The 23,099-nt window shown below is 37.5% G+C and overlaps 1 protein-coding gene across 4 annotated transcripts in view; it reads right to left on the bottom strand.

Moving 5' to 3' along the window:
* LOC127623110 (protein FAM168A-like) overlaps positions 1-23,099 on the bottom strand; it is a 62,917-nt gene that overhangs the window by 7,653 nt on the left and 32,165 nt on the right. For 2 of the 4 annotated variants that reach the window (XM_052097364.1, XM_052097365.1), the window contains exons 2-5: positions 20,609-20,731; positions 16,975-17,066; positions 11,539-11,619; positions 4,191-4,310 (exon numbers count right to left, since the gene is read on the bottom strand). In XM_052097364.1, the coding sequence (XP_051953324.1) occupies positions 4,191-4,310; positions 11,539-11,619; positions 16,975-17,066; positions 20,609-20,679 (364 nt within the window). In that variant the 5' untranslated portion in view covers positions 20,680-20,731. The remainder of the gene's footprint in view (positions 1-4,190; positions 4,311-11,538; positions 11,620-16,974; positions 17,067-20,608; positions 20,732-23,099) is intronic. The other 2 variants (XM_052097368.1, XM_052097367.1) reach the window with 2 other exon arrangements.

Below are 23,099 nucleotides of genomic sequence, written 5' to 3' on the forward strand. Positions count from 1 at the left end.
CTTAGTTTACAATACATTTAACCGTGGGTAAGAATGTCATGCTGTATTCAGCGTGCTTTAAACCCTACATTAAGCAGCGCTTTTGCAGTGCTAACCACAAGTTATGGTGCGAAATGTATAAAATACAGTGTTTAGTGAGCAAATACAGTGCAATGTTAGCATTGGTTGTTTTGCAACAGATGTCAGACCAATCACAAACTAACCAATGCTTACCTTATTATGTTGGCTTGACAAAGTCAGCATACTGTTAAGGCTAAAGTACACTTTCGGTTTTGATGCTGAGTTTAGCGTCTGGGTACAGTCGAACGCTCAGCCTTTAAAGAACTGTGCAGGCGTACACAGGTGGTTGAAACCGTCACGCTACGACTGCTATGAGATTCTGGACTATGTTTAGAGCCATAACGATGTCTTTATATTCCTTCAGACTCGAGTTACGCAAATGCACAAATGCCTGACTTCTTGACACATGCACTCTTGACGTGCACATCCACTGTTGTTGATTCCAACTTCGTCTCCTGTTGTTTACTAGCAATTATATCTGCAAGTGCTTCTTCATGAAAGCAATAGCTCAACAGTGAGTACTGCCACCTTGTGGACCCACTTTTAGTGCAAATCGTTCCATGCACATACGGTTAGAAAAATCAGGCTACACCTTTGGTGGTTGAGCAATCTGCTGATGAGGAAATTGCATCATGCGTCCTCTGTGCAGATGCCTAGCGTTCAAGTCTGACTGAAGTATACTGTGGGCTTTATTCTACAGACATGGTTAAAGGCTTTGTCAAAATCCCTGAAATAATACCAAAATAACTCCTAGAGCTTTCAAACTACATCTATTAAACTTGACACAGACCTTTAAAGCCTTTGCACACCAAATGCAGTAGGTTTCCCGCACGATTGCTCGCCTCAATGAACATTTTGGATTGAAACAATGGATTCCTCACAAGGCATTCACACCTGGAGCGAACATTAGCGCACAGACAAGACAAAGTTTTTTTTTTATGGTGTGTTGATTTTCGTTTCTTCGCCCAGCCATGAAAGGCACAGACCAATAAAATATTAGCTTTGGATCACGTATCAGGAGCCACTACAGTTAACAAAACCACTGGAACAGGTGGAGCTATAGCACAGAAAGCCATTTTAAACAGACATTAAACGCCGAAGTAACTTGAGGAAAAAATCCTAAATGTGTATTTCATTTGTATCAAATGCCTTAAAAAATCTCTTATGGATTCTCTTAATATTAACACTATTGCTGAATACACTCTGTGTCTATATCTTTGTATCAAAATACCTGCTTAATACCAAACGGTGGTGGTGTCGCCAAAAATATTATGCAATCTTTACAGCTGTGGTTTCATTTACAGTCATTAGCAGCAGTTAATTTGAAAGTATCTAATAATGGGTCAGACTGAAAATGGGTTTTGTTGGTTGGGATTTTGTTATAATATGTGCATTAAATAGACTCTTGGGGCATTTAAATGGCATGCTTAATTCATAACAAGCAGTAGCAAATGCATAACACAAGTAGATGTACATGGCAATAGACACAATCAAACATTTGTTTTAACAGTCATTACATGTGTGCATTACGTAGAGATTTTAAACAAATGTACTTAACACAAGTATATACAGTATGCGTGGCAGTGGCATATAATCTCTCTTGTTTAAATTGATAACATGCTTTAAGCATTCATATTTGTTTTTACACTCGATTCTTATTAATCATCACACATGAAAATACTGCCAGTCAACTTGTCCAGCAGGTAAACTGAAGTTTGTTAAGTGTCTCGAATGTTGAGCAAATCAACTACACAATCGTCGTCTCTGCAGCAGCTTGTCGAGAAATCTGTTGTCTTTTCTCGATCTGCTCGCTAGAGAACTTGTTTGCTTGTCTTTGGTTATTTTGCAAACTTGCCAAGTAGTTGGTTCTTCTTCTCATCCATGATGGGCGGAGGGTGGACCAGCTAAATGGTGTGTTGAGTAAAATTGCTTGTCGATTAGTGCCACCTGTTGTAAAGGCGTGAATGGGCTTACGGTGGACATTAGCGTCAATTTCGATGTGAAAGGGCCATTCGGCGGTGATTCGTCTCTTATAATTGCATCGCCTTTGGTGTGCAAAGGATTTTAGGTTGATCTGATTCGGGTTGCTATGACTTCTTTTTTTAACTGATTAGAATTACGATTCTAATTAATGGAATGTTCAAACGGGCCATCACTTTTGCATCCAATTGCATAAAAATACAAAAATGTCAATGTAAACAAGGCCATTAATTGGCTTTAACTTACTTTTTTTTTATTAGTGTTAAACTTTCAGACAAGGTAAATTTTTCATGACAAACTTTACCTATCTAATTAGGAGTGGTGGTGGTGTAGTGGGCTAAAGTGCATAACTGTTAATCAGAAGGTTGCTGGTTTTATCCCCACAGCCACCACCATTGTGTCCTTGAGCAAAGCACTTAACTCCAGGTTGCTCCAGGGGGAATTGTCCCTGTAATAAGTGCACTGTAAGTCGCTTTGGATAAAAGTGTCTGCCAAATGCATAAATGTAAATGTAGTTAAATATTGATGTGCCTTGTACAGTTTTAGTTTATGAAACAATTCAAACAGTGAAGGCAAATGCTCCTCTGAGCACTTTTTGTAGTACTGTATTTTTCAGGAGACTTTAAGGCCAAAGAACATTTTGCTTTTTGCGTGCCAAAGTTTGAAAATTGTATTTCAGTCGCATGCTTATTGTACGCTGTTCTTGTCCAATCAAGAACATTTTTTAACCTAAAAATATGCAATAAGAACATTGACCAATGGTTTACAGATGTACAGAATGAAATGTCAAAACCTGATGACCCAGAATTACATATAAGTAGCATGGAACAATATATCCCAGGATTTACCCAAGGTAAACAACTTCCAGAATTTCCAAGATCCAGTATTTGACACTATAAGCAATTACTATGTAAAAAAAAAAAAAAAAAGAAGGAGAAGAAACAAACTACCAACACAATACCTCAGATTAATTTGTCCTTTCCCAAACCGTTTCGGTCTAATGCAATCCCACACCTTTCATTTTATGATTGACTATTCCTCCAATGTATGCTATCTCGACTCAAGCTCTGCTGTCCACGGTGAATGAAACATTATATCTCAGACAGCATGTCTCCTGTATGCAATGTGAGATTTTGATGTACAGCTATACAGTCTCACTAAGTTGCATGCCTGAATGTCATTTTGTAACAATGAGGTCTTTTAAATGAGGTGTGCATTTGGGGGGAAACAGAATTCAAAATGAGGTCATGTGTGTTCTCTATACAGCATCTATATGCTGCATCAGCTCTGTTGGTTTACTTAGCTATACTTTGGTAACAAAATTGTCCAAGTTAGCACAAACAGACAAAATCTTTCTATTGGGATATCTGGGGATGTCTTTGTGACTGGGCGGAGGGTTGGTCCGGGTTGTGATTATACATACCCGGTCCCTTATCAGGCTAATTAAGCCTCCGAGAGTAATAAAGGCCGACTACGGATGGTGGTGCGACAGAGAGAGACCTACAGTCCACAGCGATCCATTCTGCATCAAGTTCGTCAATCTGTCCTGTTCTCAAAGGACGTTCTTGCATACAGTCTGCGTTAGATGCTTTTGGGGTGTCTTGTTGGCTTTCAGCGTCATAAACATTGCATTTCTAGGATGCTGTGTCAAGTTAAAAGTAGTTGAAACTTTGAAAATCATGTCTCGAGATTCTTGTATTTTGTCAAGAACGCATCTTGTGTGATCGGCTCCCATTCAGTGGCTGCGCTACTTGTGAGTTTTGTTGAGGCGTCCTCGACTGCCCCCTACTGACGAGGCTCTTAAAAACACATGTACATGCTTGAATTGCTCCTATGGTAGGAACATTTATACTTTTATTACAGAATTTATGTCGAAGTCAGGGGGCATTATTAATTGCATGCATGTTTTTAATGATTAATCACACAAAATTAAAACGTTAAATCAACAGCCCTAGCTTATGTAAAAACAAAGAAGACTAAGGTATGTCGGCATTTAAGTAAAGATATGTAAGTGATGCAGACAAAACAAATATTTCTACAGTATTTGGTGGGGGTCTTACAGTACTGCACATACGGTGTGAATGTGTGCGTGTTATAATAGGGGAACACACAGCAGTTACAGTAGATTAATATACAGTAATGATATTTACTGAATGCTGTCGATGAGGCCTGGTACTGCCTGCTCTCTGAGCCTGCGTCCATGGCCAGGTCATAGGAGCCATCTGCCTGGGCTGATGCCGTCTGGGGCCAGGCCTGCTTCACCAGCAGCACTGTCCCAAACAAACACAACAACACAACAAGGGTTACACACATACTCAAGAAATAGTTCACCCGAAAATTTTAATTTGGTCGTAATTTACTCATTGTTTACCTCATGTTGTTCCAAACCGTGCTAGTGCATTATATCGCAAGTATTCTTAAGGCATACAATGTAATGAACTTAAAGTGATAGTTCACCCAAAAATGAAAATTCTCATCAGTTACTCACCCTCATGCCATCCCAGATGTGTATGACTTTCTTTTTTCGGCAGAACACAAATTCAGATTTTTTGAAAAATATTTCAGCTCTGTAGGTTCATACAATGCATGTGAATGGGTACCAAAATGTTGACGCCCCAAAAAGCACATATAGCCATCATTTAAGTAATCCAAACAGCTCCAGTGGTTTAATCCATATCTTCAGAAGTGATATGATAGGTGTGGGTGAGAAACAGATAAATATTAAAGTCATTTTTGCTAGAAATTCTTCTCCATGCGACACATGAAGAATGTGAATCGCCAAAAACACAAGAAAAAGAATGTGAGAGTGAAAGAGGAGAATTTATAGTAAAAAATACTTAAATATTCATCTGTTTCTCACCCACACCTACTAAATCCATTCTGAAGACATTGATTTAACCACTGGAGTCTTATGGATTACTTTCATGCTGACTTATGTGATTTTTGGAGCTTAAAAATAATGGCACCCATTCACTTGCATTTTATGGACCAAAATAGCTGAGAAATTCGTCTAAAAACCTTCATTTGAGTTCAGCAAATTAAGGAAAGTCATACACATCTGGGATGGCATAAGGGTGAGTAAATGATGAGAGAATTTTCATTTTTGGGTGAACCTTTCCTTAAACTTTCATGAAGTTTCTCACCAAAAGCTATTGTATGCCTTCAGAAGACTAGCAATATGATGCATGAGCAGCATGGGCTACTTTTATGATTCTGACTTCTGGCACTATCCATGTACCAAAATATTCATTAAATGTTTTCTATTCATGTTCCACATAAGAAAATCATATAGGTTTGGAACAACATGAGGGTGAGGAAATGATGATACATTTTCCACTTTTGGGTGAACTATTCCTTTCTCAACTGGTGGCACTATGGAGCAGCTCTGTCTCTCGAAAACAGACCGTAACCTTGACTACCCGATACTTCTCTCACAGTTTCTCCACATCTAATCATTTCACTTTGGTTGTCTATTATCAAATGAAGTACTGAGATTCTTCGCTAATGGAAGTTTAACTTTCCTTTTCATCTGGCATCATGTAGGCCTCACAGGCTATTGAATTTAGTTAACTAATGGCAAAACCTCACATGATCAAGAACTATAGAACTTCAGGTATGAAGGTAAAATAGTGCCTAAATGTGCAGAGTAAAAGCGTAAATAAAGTTACAAGCGTGATAGAACATAAATTGCATGCACAGATTAATATTTGTGAAAGCTTAAATCAAATTGCAAGCGTAAAAATAAATCGCATGTGCACAGAACATTTAATAAAGGTGTAAATCAAGTTGCAAGTGTAAGAAAAAAATATTAGCGATACTTTAATGCTTTGAACTTTGCATAAGTGTAATTCATGTAAACACAAAATAAATTTGGTGTGTATTCTTCTGACTTTTTTTTCCCAGGCCTACAATTTGGCACTGTTTTTCCACCTAAACATGGCCTAAAACATTGGAAACCTGCAATCAGCCGTATGCAAGCAAAGAAAGGGTGTCATGAACAGCAAAATGGATTGACCGCATAGAATCCTTCTGTATGTGTAAAATAAACAACTGTAAATGTGTAAATGACTTGTTTTTGTGGCATAAATATTTCCAGAAATAATCCAATATACACTGTTCTGTCAAGACAGACAGCTTCTTCTTCATATGGCTCAGTTTCGTTCCTCTGCGTATCACTCATCTCTTAAAAAACAGTGCCAAAATATGTAAGCGTGGAAAAATACACACCAAATTTACTTTATGTTAATATGCAATTAAAGATTCACAACACATGAATTAAGTAAAGTATTGCTAATATGTTTACACATTTACAAAACCTTCTGTGCGAATGCAATTTATTTTTACACTTACAATTTGATTTATGCTTTCACAAATCTTACTCTGCGCATGCAAATCATTTTGGCACTATTTTACCTTCATACAAAGCCCCAGGCTGCTTCAGGGCGACTAATTCTGAAATAAGTGTACTGTAAGCTACTTCAGATAAATGGTGTGCCTCAATGATCACATAATAATTATTTGTAAGAATTCCTTCCCAATGGAGCAATATCATATCAGAGCCATGAGGAGGCAATATTGAGATATCATGTGACGTTACCCAACACAAGAGCCCACAGAGGAACAAAGAGAGACTGCTGGAGTCACACAATGGCATCAGAGTGCCGCATAGATGCCACAAACCTGACATCACCACAGGAGACCAGTTCTGCACTTTATTAATGCATACATGCGTGATTTACTGTATATTTCATATTTTAATCTATGGTGACTTTGATATGCCGATGCCGTGTGAAGGCTAGTCTAAATCTAAAAGATCCAAACATTTACATTTTCTAAAGCTACAGCAATGTAGCAAATAAGACTGAGCAGCATTTTTAATGGTTTGTAATATGGAATCTGGTGCATTTTTAATAAATGTATTCTGTATAACACTATGTGCTTGTCTAAGCATATACCATACCACAAAGACCTCTTTTACTAATATGTATTTTTCATGCTATTTTTAACAACAAAAGGATCTTGCAGATCTTTGGTGTGCATGTGCTTTACAAATAGGTATTAAACCATAGGTACCAACTGAGAAAGTGTACTATAAAGGTAAATGCTTTAAGTCCAAACAAGCTATTATAGAAACCCAACATTAAACCATTAAAACATCTTAAAAGAATAGTTCACCCAAAAAATGAAAATTCTCTCATCATTAACTCACTCTTCATTCCAGATGTGTATGACTTTCTTACATCTGCAGAACACAAATGAAGAACATTTCAGCTCTTTTTGTCCATACAATGCAAGTGAATGGTGGCCCACATTTTGAAGCTCCAAAAATCACATAAGTCATCATAAAAGTAATCCATAAGACTCCAGTGGTTAAATCAATGTCTTCAGAAAAGATATGATAGGCGTAGGTGAGAAACAGATTCATATTTAAGTCATTTTTTACTATAAATTCTCCTCCCTGCTTAGTCAATCTCCACCAATCTCTGGATGTTGTCGGTTCAAGTCTTCTGTCAATAGTGAACATTAGTTTAACAAATGGTACAGTCCTGTCTTGTTTTAACCACGCTGTGGTGCAACCCTCCTTAAAAAGTCTAGTCTTGATCCCTCAGATTTATATAATTACAGGCCAATCTCGAAATGACCCTTTTTCATCAAAAATAAAGGAGAAAGTAGTTTTTCTCCAGCTTTCTGCATTTTATTGAATGAAAATAGGATATTTGATACATTTTAGTCTGTTTTAGAGCAAATAAAGAGCGAACGACTTGATAATGTCTGTAGATTCAGGAAACTGTGCTATTTTAGTGCTCCTTCATCTAAGTGCGGCCTTCAACACTATAGATCATGGAATTCTCATAGACCATTTCATTCAGTGGGTGGGGATTCGGGGAATTGCACTTAAGTGGTTAACTTCCTTTCTGATGGAGAGAACATTCGCTGTTAAAATTGGGAATTTCTCCTCCTCAACTGCGCCCATCTCCTGTGGTGTTCCTCAAGGCTCTATTCTCGGCCCTGTTTTGTTTTCATTATACAGTACACGTATGCTTACGTTAGGTTCTATCTGTAAAGAATACCGAATTGCATACCACTGTTATGCTGATGACACTCAACTGCGTCTCCCTCTGAAGCCATGTGATAATTCTACTTTAAATTATCTGTTTGACTGTCTTAATGATATCAAAAGATGGAAGGCAGTTAACTTTCTCCAGCTCAAAAAAAATTATACATCTGAAATGGTAGTGCTTGGCCCCCCTGTTCGGCAAAACAATTAATTCAACATCTAGGCCCACTTTCCACTAACTTAAATACACAGGCAAGGAATCTGGGTGTTATTTTTGATTCCGATCTAAAAGGTGGCGTTTTCCAACTCAGGGCCATCGCTAAACATTTTCTGTCATTCAAAGATCTGGAGACAGTTGTTCATGCTTTTATTTCATCCAGACTAAATTATTACAATTCATTGTATTTGAGGCTTTCAAACACGTCATTATCATGTTCACAGTTAGTGAAAAATGTCGCAGCTAGGCTCCTGACTGCACCAGGAAGCACACTAGTATTTCTCCTGTGATGGCCTATATGCACTGGCTTCCAGTTAAATATAGAGTTCAATCCGGCTTGCACCTGATTACATTTCGGAGCTTTTACATCAATATCAAACCGCTACACCATTAAGGTCTTCAAAGAGCATGCTTCTGAGTGTCCCCAAGTCCCGTTTGAAATCTAAAAGGGATCGTGCCTTCTCTGATGCGGCCCCTCGCCTTTGGAATAGTTTGCCTCTCCACATTAGATCCTGTGGTACAACTGAGTCTTTTAAATCTCAGTTGAAGACTCATCTTTTCTCTATTCCCTATAACTGTCTAGATGCACTTTAATTATTCTTTGGATTATGTTTTATATTTTGAATTCTTTTTTTCTAATGTAAAGCACTTTGGCCAACATGTGTTGTTTTTAAATGTGCTATAGAAATAAATCTGACTGATTGATTGACTTTCACATACTTCATGCATAACGTCCCTTACTGGGCAGGGACATGAACTCTGAGCATAAAAAGGACTTAAATATTGTTCTGTTTCTCACCCACACCTATCACATCACTTCTGAAGATATGGATTTAAACACCAGAGTCTTATGGATTACTTTTATGATGACTTTATATTCTTTTTGAGCTTCAAAATTTTGGCACCCATTCACTTGCATAGTATGGACCTACAGAGCTGAGATATTCTTCTAAAAATCATAATTTGTGTTTTTCAGAAGAAAGAAAGTCATACACATCTGGGATGGCATGAGGGTGAGTAAATGATGAGAGAATTTTGTATTTTTGGTTGAACTAACCCTTTAAAGAATAATTTTGAAAACAGAGCTCTAAACAAACTTGACCTCTGATGAGCTAGGAAACCTATACAGCATACATATATGCATCTGAGAAATTGGTAATACACGTATCATATCCACACATTACATCACATCTATTCAGAGCAGCACTATTTAATCATAAATCTTTAACACACAACGTAATGCCTTATCATCCTTACAACATACTGTAGATGACCTCAAGTCCAGTTCCAAACAAACAACTTTCACAATTTTGGAACAAAACACCATTTTGAAAGCCATATCAAAGGTTTGAGTCTCACATAGCTGAGTCAAACAAGCTTGTTAACACAAGACTATAACCACTTATATTCAACCTTCTTCAAATGACTCATTCGCACTGTGTGGCTTGTTTCTCTCCGGGTTGAATTTCACACTATTTTCTTATTAGATCATTTTCAAATGAGATCTTAAAAAGCATTTTCTAAACTTTGTAATATTTTTTTGCATATTTTACTCAAATCATTTGAGGGTGTAAAGCTCATCATGATAAAATATTTATACCATTAGCTTTCATGTTACAGTTACACAAATCTAAAGACCATAAAGTTTTAATTAGTTTTTTTTTTACAATTTATACATACCAGAGCATTAAGGTGGATCCTTGACTATATAATGCTTATATGTTGTTTATTTTATTTTTTTTACTTAGAGGCCAGAATAATCAAAATGTGGACGAAAAGAGTATGCCGTAAGATGCATTTGGAAATGTGTGCATGCATGCAGTAATGTATGTTTAGCCCCGTTCACACCAGCAGCGGCATGGAGTGACAAAGCAAATCCCATTAATTTTCAATGACAGCAGATCGATTTCTTGTGTCAAAAGCAACAGTGATCATTGGAGACAAGATGTGTGGCGTGGCGAGTGTAATGGGAGCAGCTGTAACGTGATATATTACTGCGTCAGCCAGCATGGGAGGCCGACGCGCTAACGAGGAGTTTAGTTCGGGCTAAAGGCTACAGCCTCTAGTGTCAGTTGCTAGTGCGCCTGTTGAGGCCAGGGGAGTGAGGTTTACACATACCGCACAACTATCACGTACCAGCTGGCTCCCGTTATACTCACCCCCCCAAACCTCACTCCCATCCGAGACACGGCACTACTGTAACAGGTTCTGCATGACCCGCTCCGAGTGGGATTCGTACCGGCGTCAGCTAGCATGGGAGGCGGGTGCACTAATGAGGAGGCTAAAGGCTACAGCCTCTAGCACCAGTCGCTAGTGCGCCTCTTACGGCAAGGAGAGTGAGGTTTACACATACCGCACAGCTGTCACTTACCAGCTGGCTCCCGTTACACAAGCATCACGACAGAGTTGAGGAAATGTATGCAAATGACGAGCGACATTCGGGAGCAACTACCAATGGGAGTAAAGTCAGTGGAGATCTCGTCATTCATTTCCTCAGATACTGGAGTCGAGTGTAGGCAAGACTAAGGGCCAAAGTTTTTTGTCCACGTTGCTGATCAGAGCACAACAAGTATGCATGGTGCAAATCCCGTCATCAGCACAGTCTGTGGGTACTGTTAAAAATGGAGTATACCTGGGCCTTAAGTAGAAGTTATTATGTTGTGAGGGATTTCACCGTTGTGTATCATTTGCCTGTAATGCTAATGTTATACTAAAAATTTATGCGTGGAAAGCATTCTGAACGAGTTTGATTCAAACATCGATAGATCGTTCTTCTCGTTAATATGACGCAATGATGCAGCAGGTTATATAAAAACACTCTCCCCTAGAGAATGTAAATTTTTAGAGGAAAGAGAACTGCTTCCTTGTCAAATTAGAATGATATATTATTTTAACAAGCAGTCCATCTCATCTGTGATCAGAATTTCAAAGGCTATGGCCAGTTGTGCAGTCCACCAATAATGTTAGCGCTACAGCAGTGAGAACGCAAACTAGCAACATGCAGTACAAGGACTAGCAATATCAAGTGACAATTTTGCTGGCATTGTGAACAGGGCTTTACATTTGTGTTAGTATAATGTCAATTTACTTGGTATACAGAATAAATGGGTTTATAAATATGTATTTACATTCAACTTTATGGACTTGTATCATTCCAAATTTCACAGGAGTGTTAAGAGGTCTGTCTGAGTAAGCAAATCTGTGTGTATGTATGTGTACACACCTGGTGGGTATCCTGGACTCCCTGTCTGATAGAGGTTGGCTGTATAAGTCGGGGCAGTTGTTGGATAACCAGCTGGATAACCTGTTAACACGCAAAGAGACAACAGTTTAGAAATGGTGGTAAACACAAGTTTAATGTCAACATCTCAATTAGTGATAGACTGATAGCTATTTAGGTATTGTTTTAGTGTACATCATAGTCCCTTTAAGTCCCATGTCACTCGACGGCTATTTTCTGTCCCTATCGGATTCATGCAGGATACAGTTCCTTCCTATTGAAATGGGAAAAGACCAAAATCTAAAAAATGGTTGATCAAAATTATGATCAAATAGCATATCTCAACTTGACAATAAAATCTGAGAGCAATGGTATGATAAATTGTCCTTATTTTTCCAGGCTGCTCTAGCTAATATGCACGCATGCTCTCAAGTAAACTGACAGGCGATATCACTATCAACAAGGTGTTTGGCTTTTTTAACTGTGAGGTAGGACTTCCATTCCTAAAGCCACCAAATTTAGCATTACAATTTCTCTCATTCATAAGAATTCCAATGACCCATCTCATCCTATAATGTCTCTCGTGCACATTCAGGTCTTATATTGAACGCCCACTTTTTATCTAATCAACTCCCTGTGGATAAAATCCAAAAAGTTTTCTTGTTGAATATTCTATTGCACTCTGAAATACATCATATCACAGACTTAAAATGCATTGCAAATGCCGTTTCATGTTGTCTTTTTTTTTTTACTAGTGACCGATATGGGTTTTAAATGCAGATACTAAAATCGAGAGAAAAGAGTGGCCAATGACCAATATAAAACTGGTAATGAAAATACATCACATTATAAAAACATAGCGGGATGCGACCAGGACCTGAATAATGACAGAAACACATTTTTCATTTGTTTAAACTGTAAGCTGTTGACTTTTGCAGAGATACAGATATGACTCACTCTCTATAGGAGAGAGAGAGGGAGCAAGATAGGTGAGCATTTGATTGAACAGGATGTGCACAGATGGTCTCCATTATGTCTCGTCTCTCTCCATAAGAGTCAGTTGGATGAGTGTGAAGCCCTCTGCATGTCTCCCTTACTGAACAGCATGAGCTGTCAGACACACAGGGAATCATGGGAAGGGACTGTACATGAACAGCGATTCACAGTTCTCTATATGGGATGCATTTTAATATCACTGTAGGACAAATTTGCCAATTCATTTTGCCATTACATTTTTCTATATAAATAAGTGCATAGCTTTGTGTACCTGTTTTGATCATTTGTTTCTTAAAGGGACACCACAAATGAGAAATCTTTCATAATTTACATTATTATTCACTTTTGATACACATGTGTCAACATAATGCTAATGCTTCTTTTTTTAATATATTTTTTAAGTATCATTGCTTAATTCGAATGTTTTATACTAGCAGCATTAAATTATTGTGTTACCTAATGGAAAGATTTAAGAATGGCTATATTACCTACAACAGTAGCCTGAGTCAAGAAACATACTTAATGCAAGTAGGAGACATGTGGTCAAGTTGTACATGCTTAAAGTACATTCTTGCGTTACCATGGCGTAACAAACCTCAGTACTCAAGGGGCGATAGAGTAACTTTCAAAATCTGTGCCATTAAGCTGAATGTGTTCAGGTAAGTTGCAATTAATATATTGACTTAAACTAACTTGCTCAGCAATATTGTCTTTAAATTGTTTTTTTAAATAATGTGCTTTGATGAAAAGAATAAACCAGTTCACACCAAACAGTAATTTAAAATATCATCTGGTGACATTCCAGTAAGATCTTTTGCTCTTTTTCCTTATGTACAGTGTGTCCTATGAATTCCCTCTTATCTTCGGTCTCCCTCCTCCCATCTCTCCATCTTTCCGCTGAAATGACCTGAAAAGTCATCCATGCGTTGAGCAGCACTCACAAAGACACGATCTGATTACAAGTGTTTCCAGCCTGAGATACAAACATCGCTCGTTCCACCTGCGTGTGCACTCACCCGCAGATCTCCATAAATGGGAAATTATTATTTTATTCAATTCATTTCTTAAATACTCTTTATTTCAGTGTTCCAGTGCATTTATGAGGATATGCTAAACTGATTCTGCATGAACTGTGTCCTGTGTATCTTATTTGTTCTTATATGGTCTCTCTCTCTCATGAAATCGGCCTTCCTCTGGTCTCCCAGGGTGTGAGAATGTGTTGAGTAATGACTTTGACATTTGCTCAGAAACAGTGATGATGTCAGTATGAGTAAATATCAGGTCTGTGAAGTGTGAACTATGGTTAAACTAATAGAATGCGAAATTACAAATGAGATCTTTATATAATCTGAACTGATTCTCCTACATTAATAATATCAAGAATGAGAGCACATGGAGACTATTGCTTATTGGTCAGGCAAATGAATCAGCTGATATTTGGCCATTCCGAGAATAACTGTGGATGATTAGTTGATTTTAGTGAATTTTTAGTAAATTTGTTTAAAATATATTCTTTTAAAATACAGTGTTATTTTAAACTCAGCAATGTTGTGTACATCATATTTGCTATCATTTAACTGTATATATGAAACCGTATATTTCAAAGCTTTGTCTAAATCAAAGCTTCATGACAAGCATTATATAATACACTTTCTTATATTGAGTTATTAATAAAATGGTTATAAAGTGATACCAAAAACACTGTAACTATGGTAACATGAATTAACAGGGCACTGCACAAAGAATAATATATAGCTCGAAATAGAAAAACATCACAGTTAAACATTATACGTGAATGGTAATCAGCTTATTAAGGTGAAATAGGAAAATCATATTTCTGAAAATTATAAATGTGTGACGTTTGAATATTTAATCACTTATAACAAGAGACGCTGAAAACCATTGACGGAAAGTGAGACACTCCAAAAACGTCTGTCTGACGCATGAGTACGTCATAGACCAAAAGTTAAAAACAGACGAAATCAGGGCAATAATAGGGTTCTGTTACATGATATGGAAATAAAACAAACAATCTTTTGACTTATAAAGACTTTACTTGTCTGCTGCCACAATACATTTATATTTAAATTATATTTATTTCATATTGATAATTATTTTAATAATAATATACTCAATTATCTTTATTTGGGGGTCTTTCTCAGTAAATGGTGATATGCGATTAATTAAATTAATTAATTGGCACACCATGTAATTAATTAGATTAAAAAAATATGTCATGGACTGACAGCGCTAATATTAGGAGAAATGAAAATGAAACATAACTGAGAACTAATTGAAGTCCCCAGAGCTATGAAATAGAACAATTCTCCTCTGGGTAATTGCAGAAAAAGAAAGAAAAAGAGAGGAAATACTGAAAGATAGGGGAGGAGAGTGGAGAGGAGATGTTGCAGTGTAAACAGTCTCTATTGACACAGAAAATCCCTTCAATAAGAGCACATCAAATATGAGCCAACGGTTGCCATGGTGGCAGACAAACACCTGCCATGAGTGACACACGGGTGCACACAAACACACAGTTTTACATGCATAGACGCACACTAACAGAATCAAATTAGGAGGTGAGGTTTGCATTCATGTTATCTGAAGTATTACCTCCCCCTGTGTCAGTTCTAAACAACTGATAGCCTTGTCAAAGGATAATAATCTATATCTGTTTTCAACTTTGTTTCAGCGAAATATGAGTAAATATTGTCTTAAAAGTGCTCATTTTATTTCAACAATTTTGTTCTGTATTGTATTTTGTATCTGCATTATATCAGTCACCCTGTTCTGTTTCAGTATTGGTATTAATAATGATGAAGTTAAGCTCAGTCGACAGCATTTGTGGCATGATGTTGAAACACAAAAAATTATTTAGACTCATCTGACGTTTAAAAATAAAATAATTCACAGTTACAGCAAGACACTTACAATTGAAGCGAATGAGACCAGTCCATAAATGTTATATATGTTATATTACATACTAGAGCCACAGGATATCAATCATATGTGTTAACGTGATTTTAATGTGATATTAACCTTATCGGTGTAAAGTCATAGCCAATATTCCAACTACATTGTCATGACTTAATTTATCACACTAAAATCATGTTAACGCGTATAATGTTTATGTCTTGTGGCTATGCTTTTGAGTGTGTACTTTAATGTTTATGGACTGGCCCCATTCACTTCCGTTGTAAATGCCTCACTGTAACCGCAATTTTTGCTAAACAAGGGACTAGTCGAAATAATGTTTGTGTTAATCAACATTATGCCACAAATGAGCGTACCTTACAAACCCAGAACATTCCTTTAGCGTCCATAATGTGATGTACAATGCCAAGATAAAGGATGTGCACCCTTTGGAACTAGTTGGTTTTCTGTATTAACTGGTCATAAAATGTGATCTCATCTTCATTTAAGTCACAAGTATAGCCAAACACAAATGTGCTTAGGGTGACAACACACAAATAATTATAATCTTTCATGTCTTTATTGAACACATCCCATTAAACATTCACAGTGCTGTTGAAAAAGTTAATGTAACCATGGACACCATTACTGTTAAATGTTTTCCATATAGTAGACACATGAACAGAGATGTTAACCAGTTCCAATGATTCCTTCACGTCCTTAGCTGTCACTACATGGTTCTTTTTACATCATTGAGCATTCTGCCGTGTGCCCATTGAGTCATCTTGACTGGACGACCACTTCTAGGGAGAGTACCCACAGTACTAAATCGTCTCTTATAGACAATTTTTCTAACAGTGTACAGATTAATATCCAAGCTCTTCAAAGCAACAATTGTTGATTGTAGGCCTTCTGAGATCTCTCTTTTTTACGAGGCATGGTCCACGTCAGCATATGCTTCTGAATAGCAAACTGAAAATGTTTAAGTGCTTTTTATAAGTCAAAGTAGCTCTAACCCACACCTCCAATCTGGTTTCATTAATTGGACGCAAGGTTAGCCAACTCCTTACTCTAATATTGACGTCATTAGACTAGGGGTTCACATACTTTTTCCAAGCCACACTGTGAATGTTTGAATGATGTATTTAATATGTACAATAACAATACAATAATTTGCGTGTTATTAGTTAAAACAGATTGTGTTTGTTCATTATTGTAACTCAGATGAAGTTCAAACCATATTTAATACCAAAGGGTTCACATACTTTTTCTTGCCACTGTATTTCAGGATAAAACAGAATATTCAGGGGGATATAATATAAGGCAGGACTTTCTACAGTATGTGTGTGAACCCTTCCACTGGGATTTGATTGGATTGCATAAAGTGGGCGTGCACAAAAATTTAAGACATTATATAATTTATTAATATTATTTTTCCCCGCCCACAAGACAAAGACTTTTGTTCTTTGGAATACATTAACAGTCTGATTTTATGTCGTCTTGTTTGTGTGTGTTGTATTTCTCACATACCTGTGTATGCCATATTCTTGGGATTTCCATACGGGTTTCCCGGCTGCATTGGACTGTACACCGGGTTCATGGTGGAAGACAGCCTGTTCTTACTGAGAGACAGACAGAGAGACAGCAAATGAGAAACATGTACATGCACAGATTGAACGTCTCAAGCACAATAATCTGCCAAAACAAACCAAGTAAACCCTCCCCTACAACAAACACATAGAAAATACAACACAGTCACGCACACACCCAAACAAGAAATATGTAGGCCCTACAGTCTCACGTTCAGGCCACGTTTCGTAGGATTACATAAAGCCTCGGATGAACCACAATCTTTGAATGTGTGCGTTTGTGGATTTTCTCCTGATTTGGTTGTGTCTGAAATGATAAAATCTTGGCCTTTAATTTGCGTATTAGATTATGTTACTGTCAATTAATCTTGTGTCACTTTTTTATTTACGACTTGTCACGTTGTGCCACGTATGCTAACTTGCTTATGGCTAATGTGATTGTTGCATTATGCATGTTAGATATTGAGAGATGTTTTGGTGGTATGTGTGATAACATTGCTAGAATAATGTTTCCAAGGTAGGACTGGTAGGCCACATGATATTTTTCGGATGCTGTGATTCGCTGGAATTAGTTTGGGTCACTTTCCCTGTGGAATACTCTTTACACAATCTTTACCACGAACCAAACGGTTTGCAGACGCGCGGTAACCAGCTTATATGTGTGTGTGCCCTCCCTGAATGAGTGCGTGTTTGAGAAAAAGTTGGCTTTCCTCTGAAGAATCTCCTGGCATTATCCAAGTTAGTCTGGGGGAAAGACGGAATATTAAAGGAAGAAAAGAACAAAACAAGAGAAAAAGAGAAGGGTTAAGCCTTTCCCCCTCACTCCTCGGCAACACAGCCGAAATGGAAGCCATCTATGTGTGAGTGAGGGTCTGTTAGCAGGTGCTCAGATGTGTCGTGGGGGTGAGTGCGTCATGGCTTGTGTCTGTGTGCGTGTGGGAATTGTAATGTGTTATAGCGAGTGAATGATGTGATGATCTGTGATCACACACACTCACACAAGTATGCAACACAAGTATGCAAAATCAAGATCGTGATGACCTACAAGTGCAGGAGATTGAAAGGAACTTTACACAGCATTAAATGCCATGAAATACATTTCATAAACATTGAAACACACCCTTCTATTCGGGTAAACATTTATGAGCATGTACAAACTTAATGACTAAAACATATAGTACTGGTTCAAAAATCTGATTGGATGAGCCACACTCGCTAGGTGTCAGTATAAGCCCAAGAGTGTACCATTAATGCATCAGGTAGCTTGGCAATCATAAATTGCTAAAAGTTAGGGGCTGTTCACTTAATTTTTGCATCCGTCCGCACTGTTTTTGAAAACACATTTCACACAGTTTTTTTTCCATTCAACAGCAGCTCATAGTGACCATGACTGTCAAGCTCCTAAAAAGACCAAAAACACCATTAAGGCGTGGTCACACATACCTTTGCATGGCGAAATCCCACGGGCGAATTCCAGTCATCTCAATGGGATTCCACGCGAACATGATTTTCGAGCGATGGACTTCCTGTGGCGAAGAATTTCCTTGCGCTGATTTCGCCTCGAGTTCAACCAATAGGATGTCACTTGGTTTGGCAGTGAGCTCTGTGTGGGCGGTGCTTCGTAAACAGCTACACTGAATATTCATGATGGACAAGGATATAATTTTAACGGTGGGTTTTTAACCAAAATCGTTTTTGCTTAAGTCTCAGTGAGTATAAAGTGCAACATTAAAAAGGCCGTTAGTCAATTATATTTTTGCTGGTTTTACGCGTGTTCAACGTCCGCCCACACCATCTTCGCCCCCGGAATTTGGCTGTGAGAATGTACGCGTGACCCCACATTTATAGTGCAATGTTATGATACTTCGGTAGCTGTACGGTAGCTTTGTAAGAGGAACAGATCACAGTTTAGGCCGTTATTCACTGAAATATGTCCTCAAATCTCATTCACATCTGTGTTCATATTCAATGATGAATCATTGATGGTGGTCACTGAACTGCCGTTGTATGGAAAAATCCTGCGTGAAGATATGTGAATACGTCTCCTTTTGTGCTCCATAAAACACAAGCACATGGGTTTGGATTTACATGGGTTGGAATGGTGAGCAAATACGACTTTACCATAGTAAAGGGTGGAAATTAGGCACCTCTCAAGAAAATGTTGTGGGTCCAAATTTCCTCCAAAATCAAAAGAAACATATAAAAGATTATACTACAATTTTAAGGACCATTAAGATTTTTTACATTCTGAGAGTTTCCCCCCAGTTCTTATCACTGCAATGTGAAAAAGATGGTCTTAATACATCATTGTACTGTAGGACTCTCTTGGCACTGCCTTTAATTTTCACTGATTTTAAATTTTAAAAACCAGTGTACAACAACATCTTTTTACTATAATATAGTGAAAAACAAATGACGGTAATAAGTCCTAGTTGAAAACTTTACAAGCATTTTAACACCCAATTCTCATTACTGAAATGCAAAACATATTGTCCTTATGATATTCTCATTAGTGCAAAGTAAATACAAAAATATAGTATTTAAATTGTATTTATACATCATAGTATGACTCCCTTGTTATTGCCTTTAATTTTCACTGATTTAAATGTTTAAAATAAAAAATATTATAATGCACTAAAAAAGGTGTTACTGTAATGAGAGTCATCATTGAAAATATAGTACACATTTTACCCATCAATTCTGAGTACCGCAATTTGCAAAAAGATGGTCATGTTGTGGTAATGGTATTCTTATTACCACAAAATGGAAAAACAAACCCAATCATATTAAATTGCAAAGTATTTATATATCATAGTAGTACTCCCTTGGTAACAAAAAGAAAAAAGGAGAAAAACTATGTTAGGCAATGAGAATTATCACTGAAAACAATGGAAATAGTACAAGTAAAACATCCAGACTTGTTACGGTAATGAGAAATAGAGGGTCAAATGTGCTTATGTGTCTTGAAAATAATGCCGCACTGCAAAAAATCTTAATGGTCCAAAATGAAGGCTTTATTTTCTTACTGAAAAATATAATGGAATATTTTCTTTTTATTGATTTAAAGATAAATATGACCAAATCCCCCATTCATGGCCATACAAACCTTAGAGAGAAACACAACTTTCAGGTGATATATCGGTCAAAATAGCTGAAACCGTACACACATCAGAGTGGACAGATCACCTCAACTGACTCATCAGACCCAACCCCAAAACACACACACACAAACACACACATTTTGTTTTATATCATCGTGGGGACTTCCCATAGACACCTATGGATTTTATATGGATCTAACGATAATTTCTATCCCCTACCCTAAACCTCACAGAAACCTTTTTGCATTTTTACATTTTAAAAAAACATTGTTTAGTATGTTTACTAAGCCATTTCCCTCATGGGGACCACTGGCTGGTCCCAACAATGTAGGTGATCTCAGGTTTTACCATCCTTGTGGTGACATTGGTCCCCACATTGGAGGATAAACCTGTACACACACACACACACACACACACACACACAAACACAAACACACACACACACAGGGTGTAGGTGTTGAGCGCTAGACTAACCTCTTAATGTTCTGACTGGTGTCTGTTGGGTACAGAAAACTGAATTTGTCAGTGGGATGCCCGCTTGCCATTCTCAGTGAGGGAAAGGCAAATGAAGGAGGTAGGAGGAATGGATATGCAAATCTGGAAATGACAAAAGAAGGAGAAAACAAACAAAAACGAGAGCAGATCATGATTAAAAGGCAAACCATCAGGCACAAGCATAGAGCAAAGCAAACACACAGCAAAGTAAAATAAAGCAAGCAAAGCAGCAGCCCGATACAAACAGAAAGAGAGAGAGAGAGAGAGAGAGAGAGAGAGAGAGAGATTGAGAGTGTGAGCAACATATAAAGTGACAAGAAATAGAAATCAAAGCTCACATTTTCACACACTGATGGACAGATCAGCATGAAAGTGAATCTCAGTGTATCAGTGAACAGCAGCGCTGGATTTGAACAATGTATGCACGTAGATGCGAGTTAAAGTGTGCGTAAACACTGCAGTCAAACCCACTTACTATCACTTCTTTTTAGTGTGACACTTGTTTTATTACCGAGCACACCCCTTAAAGGGACAGTCCACTCTAAAAATGTGAATTCTGTCATCATTTACTCACTGTCATGATAGTAAACAACTTGAGGGTGAGTAAATAATGACAGATTTTTTTTTTTTTTTGGGTGAACAATTCCTTTAAGTATTGTGGACAAAACATAATTAACTGTTATGTTTGTATGAAAAAAAAACATCTTAAACCAGCCTAAAGCGGTTTGCTCTACCAGTCTGGCCAAGCTGGTGCTAAGTTGACCTGCAACAAAGAAAAACAAATCAGCTAAAAAAAAAAATCTTTTAAAAGAAAGGCAAAAAGTAAGAAACAGCTTTAACACAACCAAAACAAAAAATCCTCAAAAGAAACAGATACAATAAAAACCAAAACCACACCAAGCCAAAACCAAACCATACTAAAACAAAACGCTTAGGCTGGTTATATTTTATTTTGTCCACCCAGCAGGATGGTTTAGCAAGCTAACCGGCTTGTCTCCCCAAAACCCCTCTAAAAACATCAGAATAGACCAGTCAAACCAGCTTGGCCAGGCTGGAGGTCAGCGATAAACACTTTTGGCTGGTTTAAGCTGGGTTTTTCAGCAGGACGCTTGCCATTAATTGGTATACTGTATGCTTACATTCATAATATAGCTGTCCATAACTTGCCCTCTAGTGAACATATTATGCACTTCAGGTTGCCATCATCTCCGGTTACTGTCCATGCACTTTAATGGACAATTGAATGTGACATGAAGCAGGTTTGACGGGACTGCATGTATGTGCATGTTTTATTCATGTGCATGGACGGCTGTGATGCTGCTTGCATTATGTAGACTGAGTCGTTAATCAGGCCGTGACAGGATCACCTTGAGCTGTTCATGGATAAAGGTGCCCCCCCCCCTCCTCCTCTAATGTCTTTCCCAGTAGGCCAGTATGATTAATGGTATAATGTGTACTATTCAGATTATGTGATATTATTCACTGCCTCCAGATTCAGTGATTCTTAATGTTTCATCATATTATAGCTGGACAATTAAAGATCAAATAACATTTCCTGGCTGTGGAGATGTACTCTTCCTCAGGGACATGCTCATCAAACGTAACATTCATAATGGCCACAGAACAAATCTTGCATTGCTCAATATGCAACAAAATAAAAAGTAAAAAATTATTTATGTAATATATACATTAGTTATATTTTATATAAATATAAAAAACATTGATGATATATATAACTGGTCAAACATGTTTGTGTAATAACTGCTAAATTGTATTATTTATCGTATCATTGTCCCATTAAATGCAAGGAAATAAAAATTCAAAAATGACATATACACTCACCTAGAACTTTATTAGGAACACCTGTACACCTACTTATTCATTTGATTATCTAATCAGCCAATCATGTGGCAGCAATGCACTGCATAAAATCATGCAAATATGGGTCAGGAGCTTCAGTTAATGTTCACATCAACCATCACAATAGGGAAAATTGGTGGCATGATTGTTGGTGCCAGACAGGCTGGTTTGACTGGTATATCTGCTGATCTCCTTGGATTTTCATGGACAACAGACACTATAGTCTCTAGAGTTTACTCAGAATGGTGCCAAAAACAAAAAAAACATACACTCAGCGGCAGTTCTGTGGACAGAAACACATTGTTGATGAAAAAGGTCAACGGAGAATGGCCAGACAGGTTTGAGCTGACAGAAAGGCTACAGTAACTCAGATAACCACTCTGTACATTTGTAGTGTGCAGAATAGCATCTAAGAATGCAAACACATCGAACCTTGAGGTGAATGGGCTACGACAGCAGAAGACCATATTGGGAACTATTTTTAGTACCATACTGTTCCTAATAAAGTTCTAGGTGAGTGTACAGTGTATTCAGGAAGTATGCAGACCCCTTCATTTTTTAAATTTTGTTATATTGCAGCCTTATGCTAATTTATTTAAATTAATATTAT

The sequence above is a fragment of the Xyrauchen texanus genome, chromosome 29 (assembly GCF_025860055.1).
Source record: "Xyrauchen texanus isolate HMW12.3.18 chromosome 29, RBS_HiC_50CHRs, whole genome shotgun sequence".
In the NCBI taxonomy this organism is placed as follows: Eukaryota; Metazoa; Chordata; class Actinopteri; order Cypriniformes; family Catostomidae; genus Xyrauchen; species Xyrauchen texanus.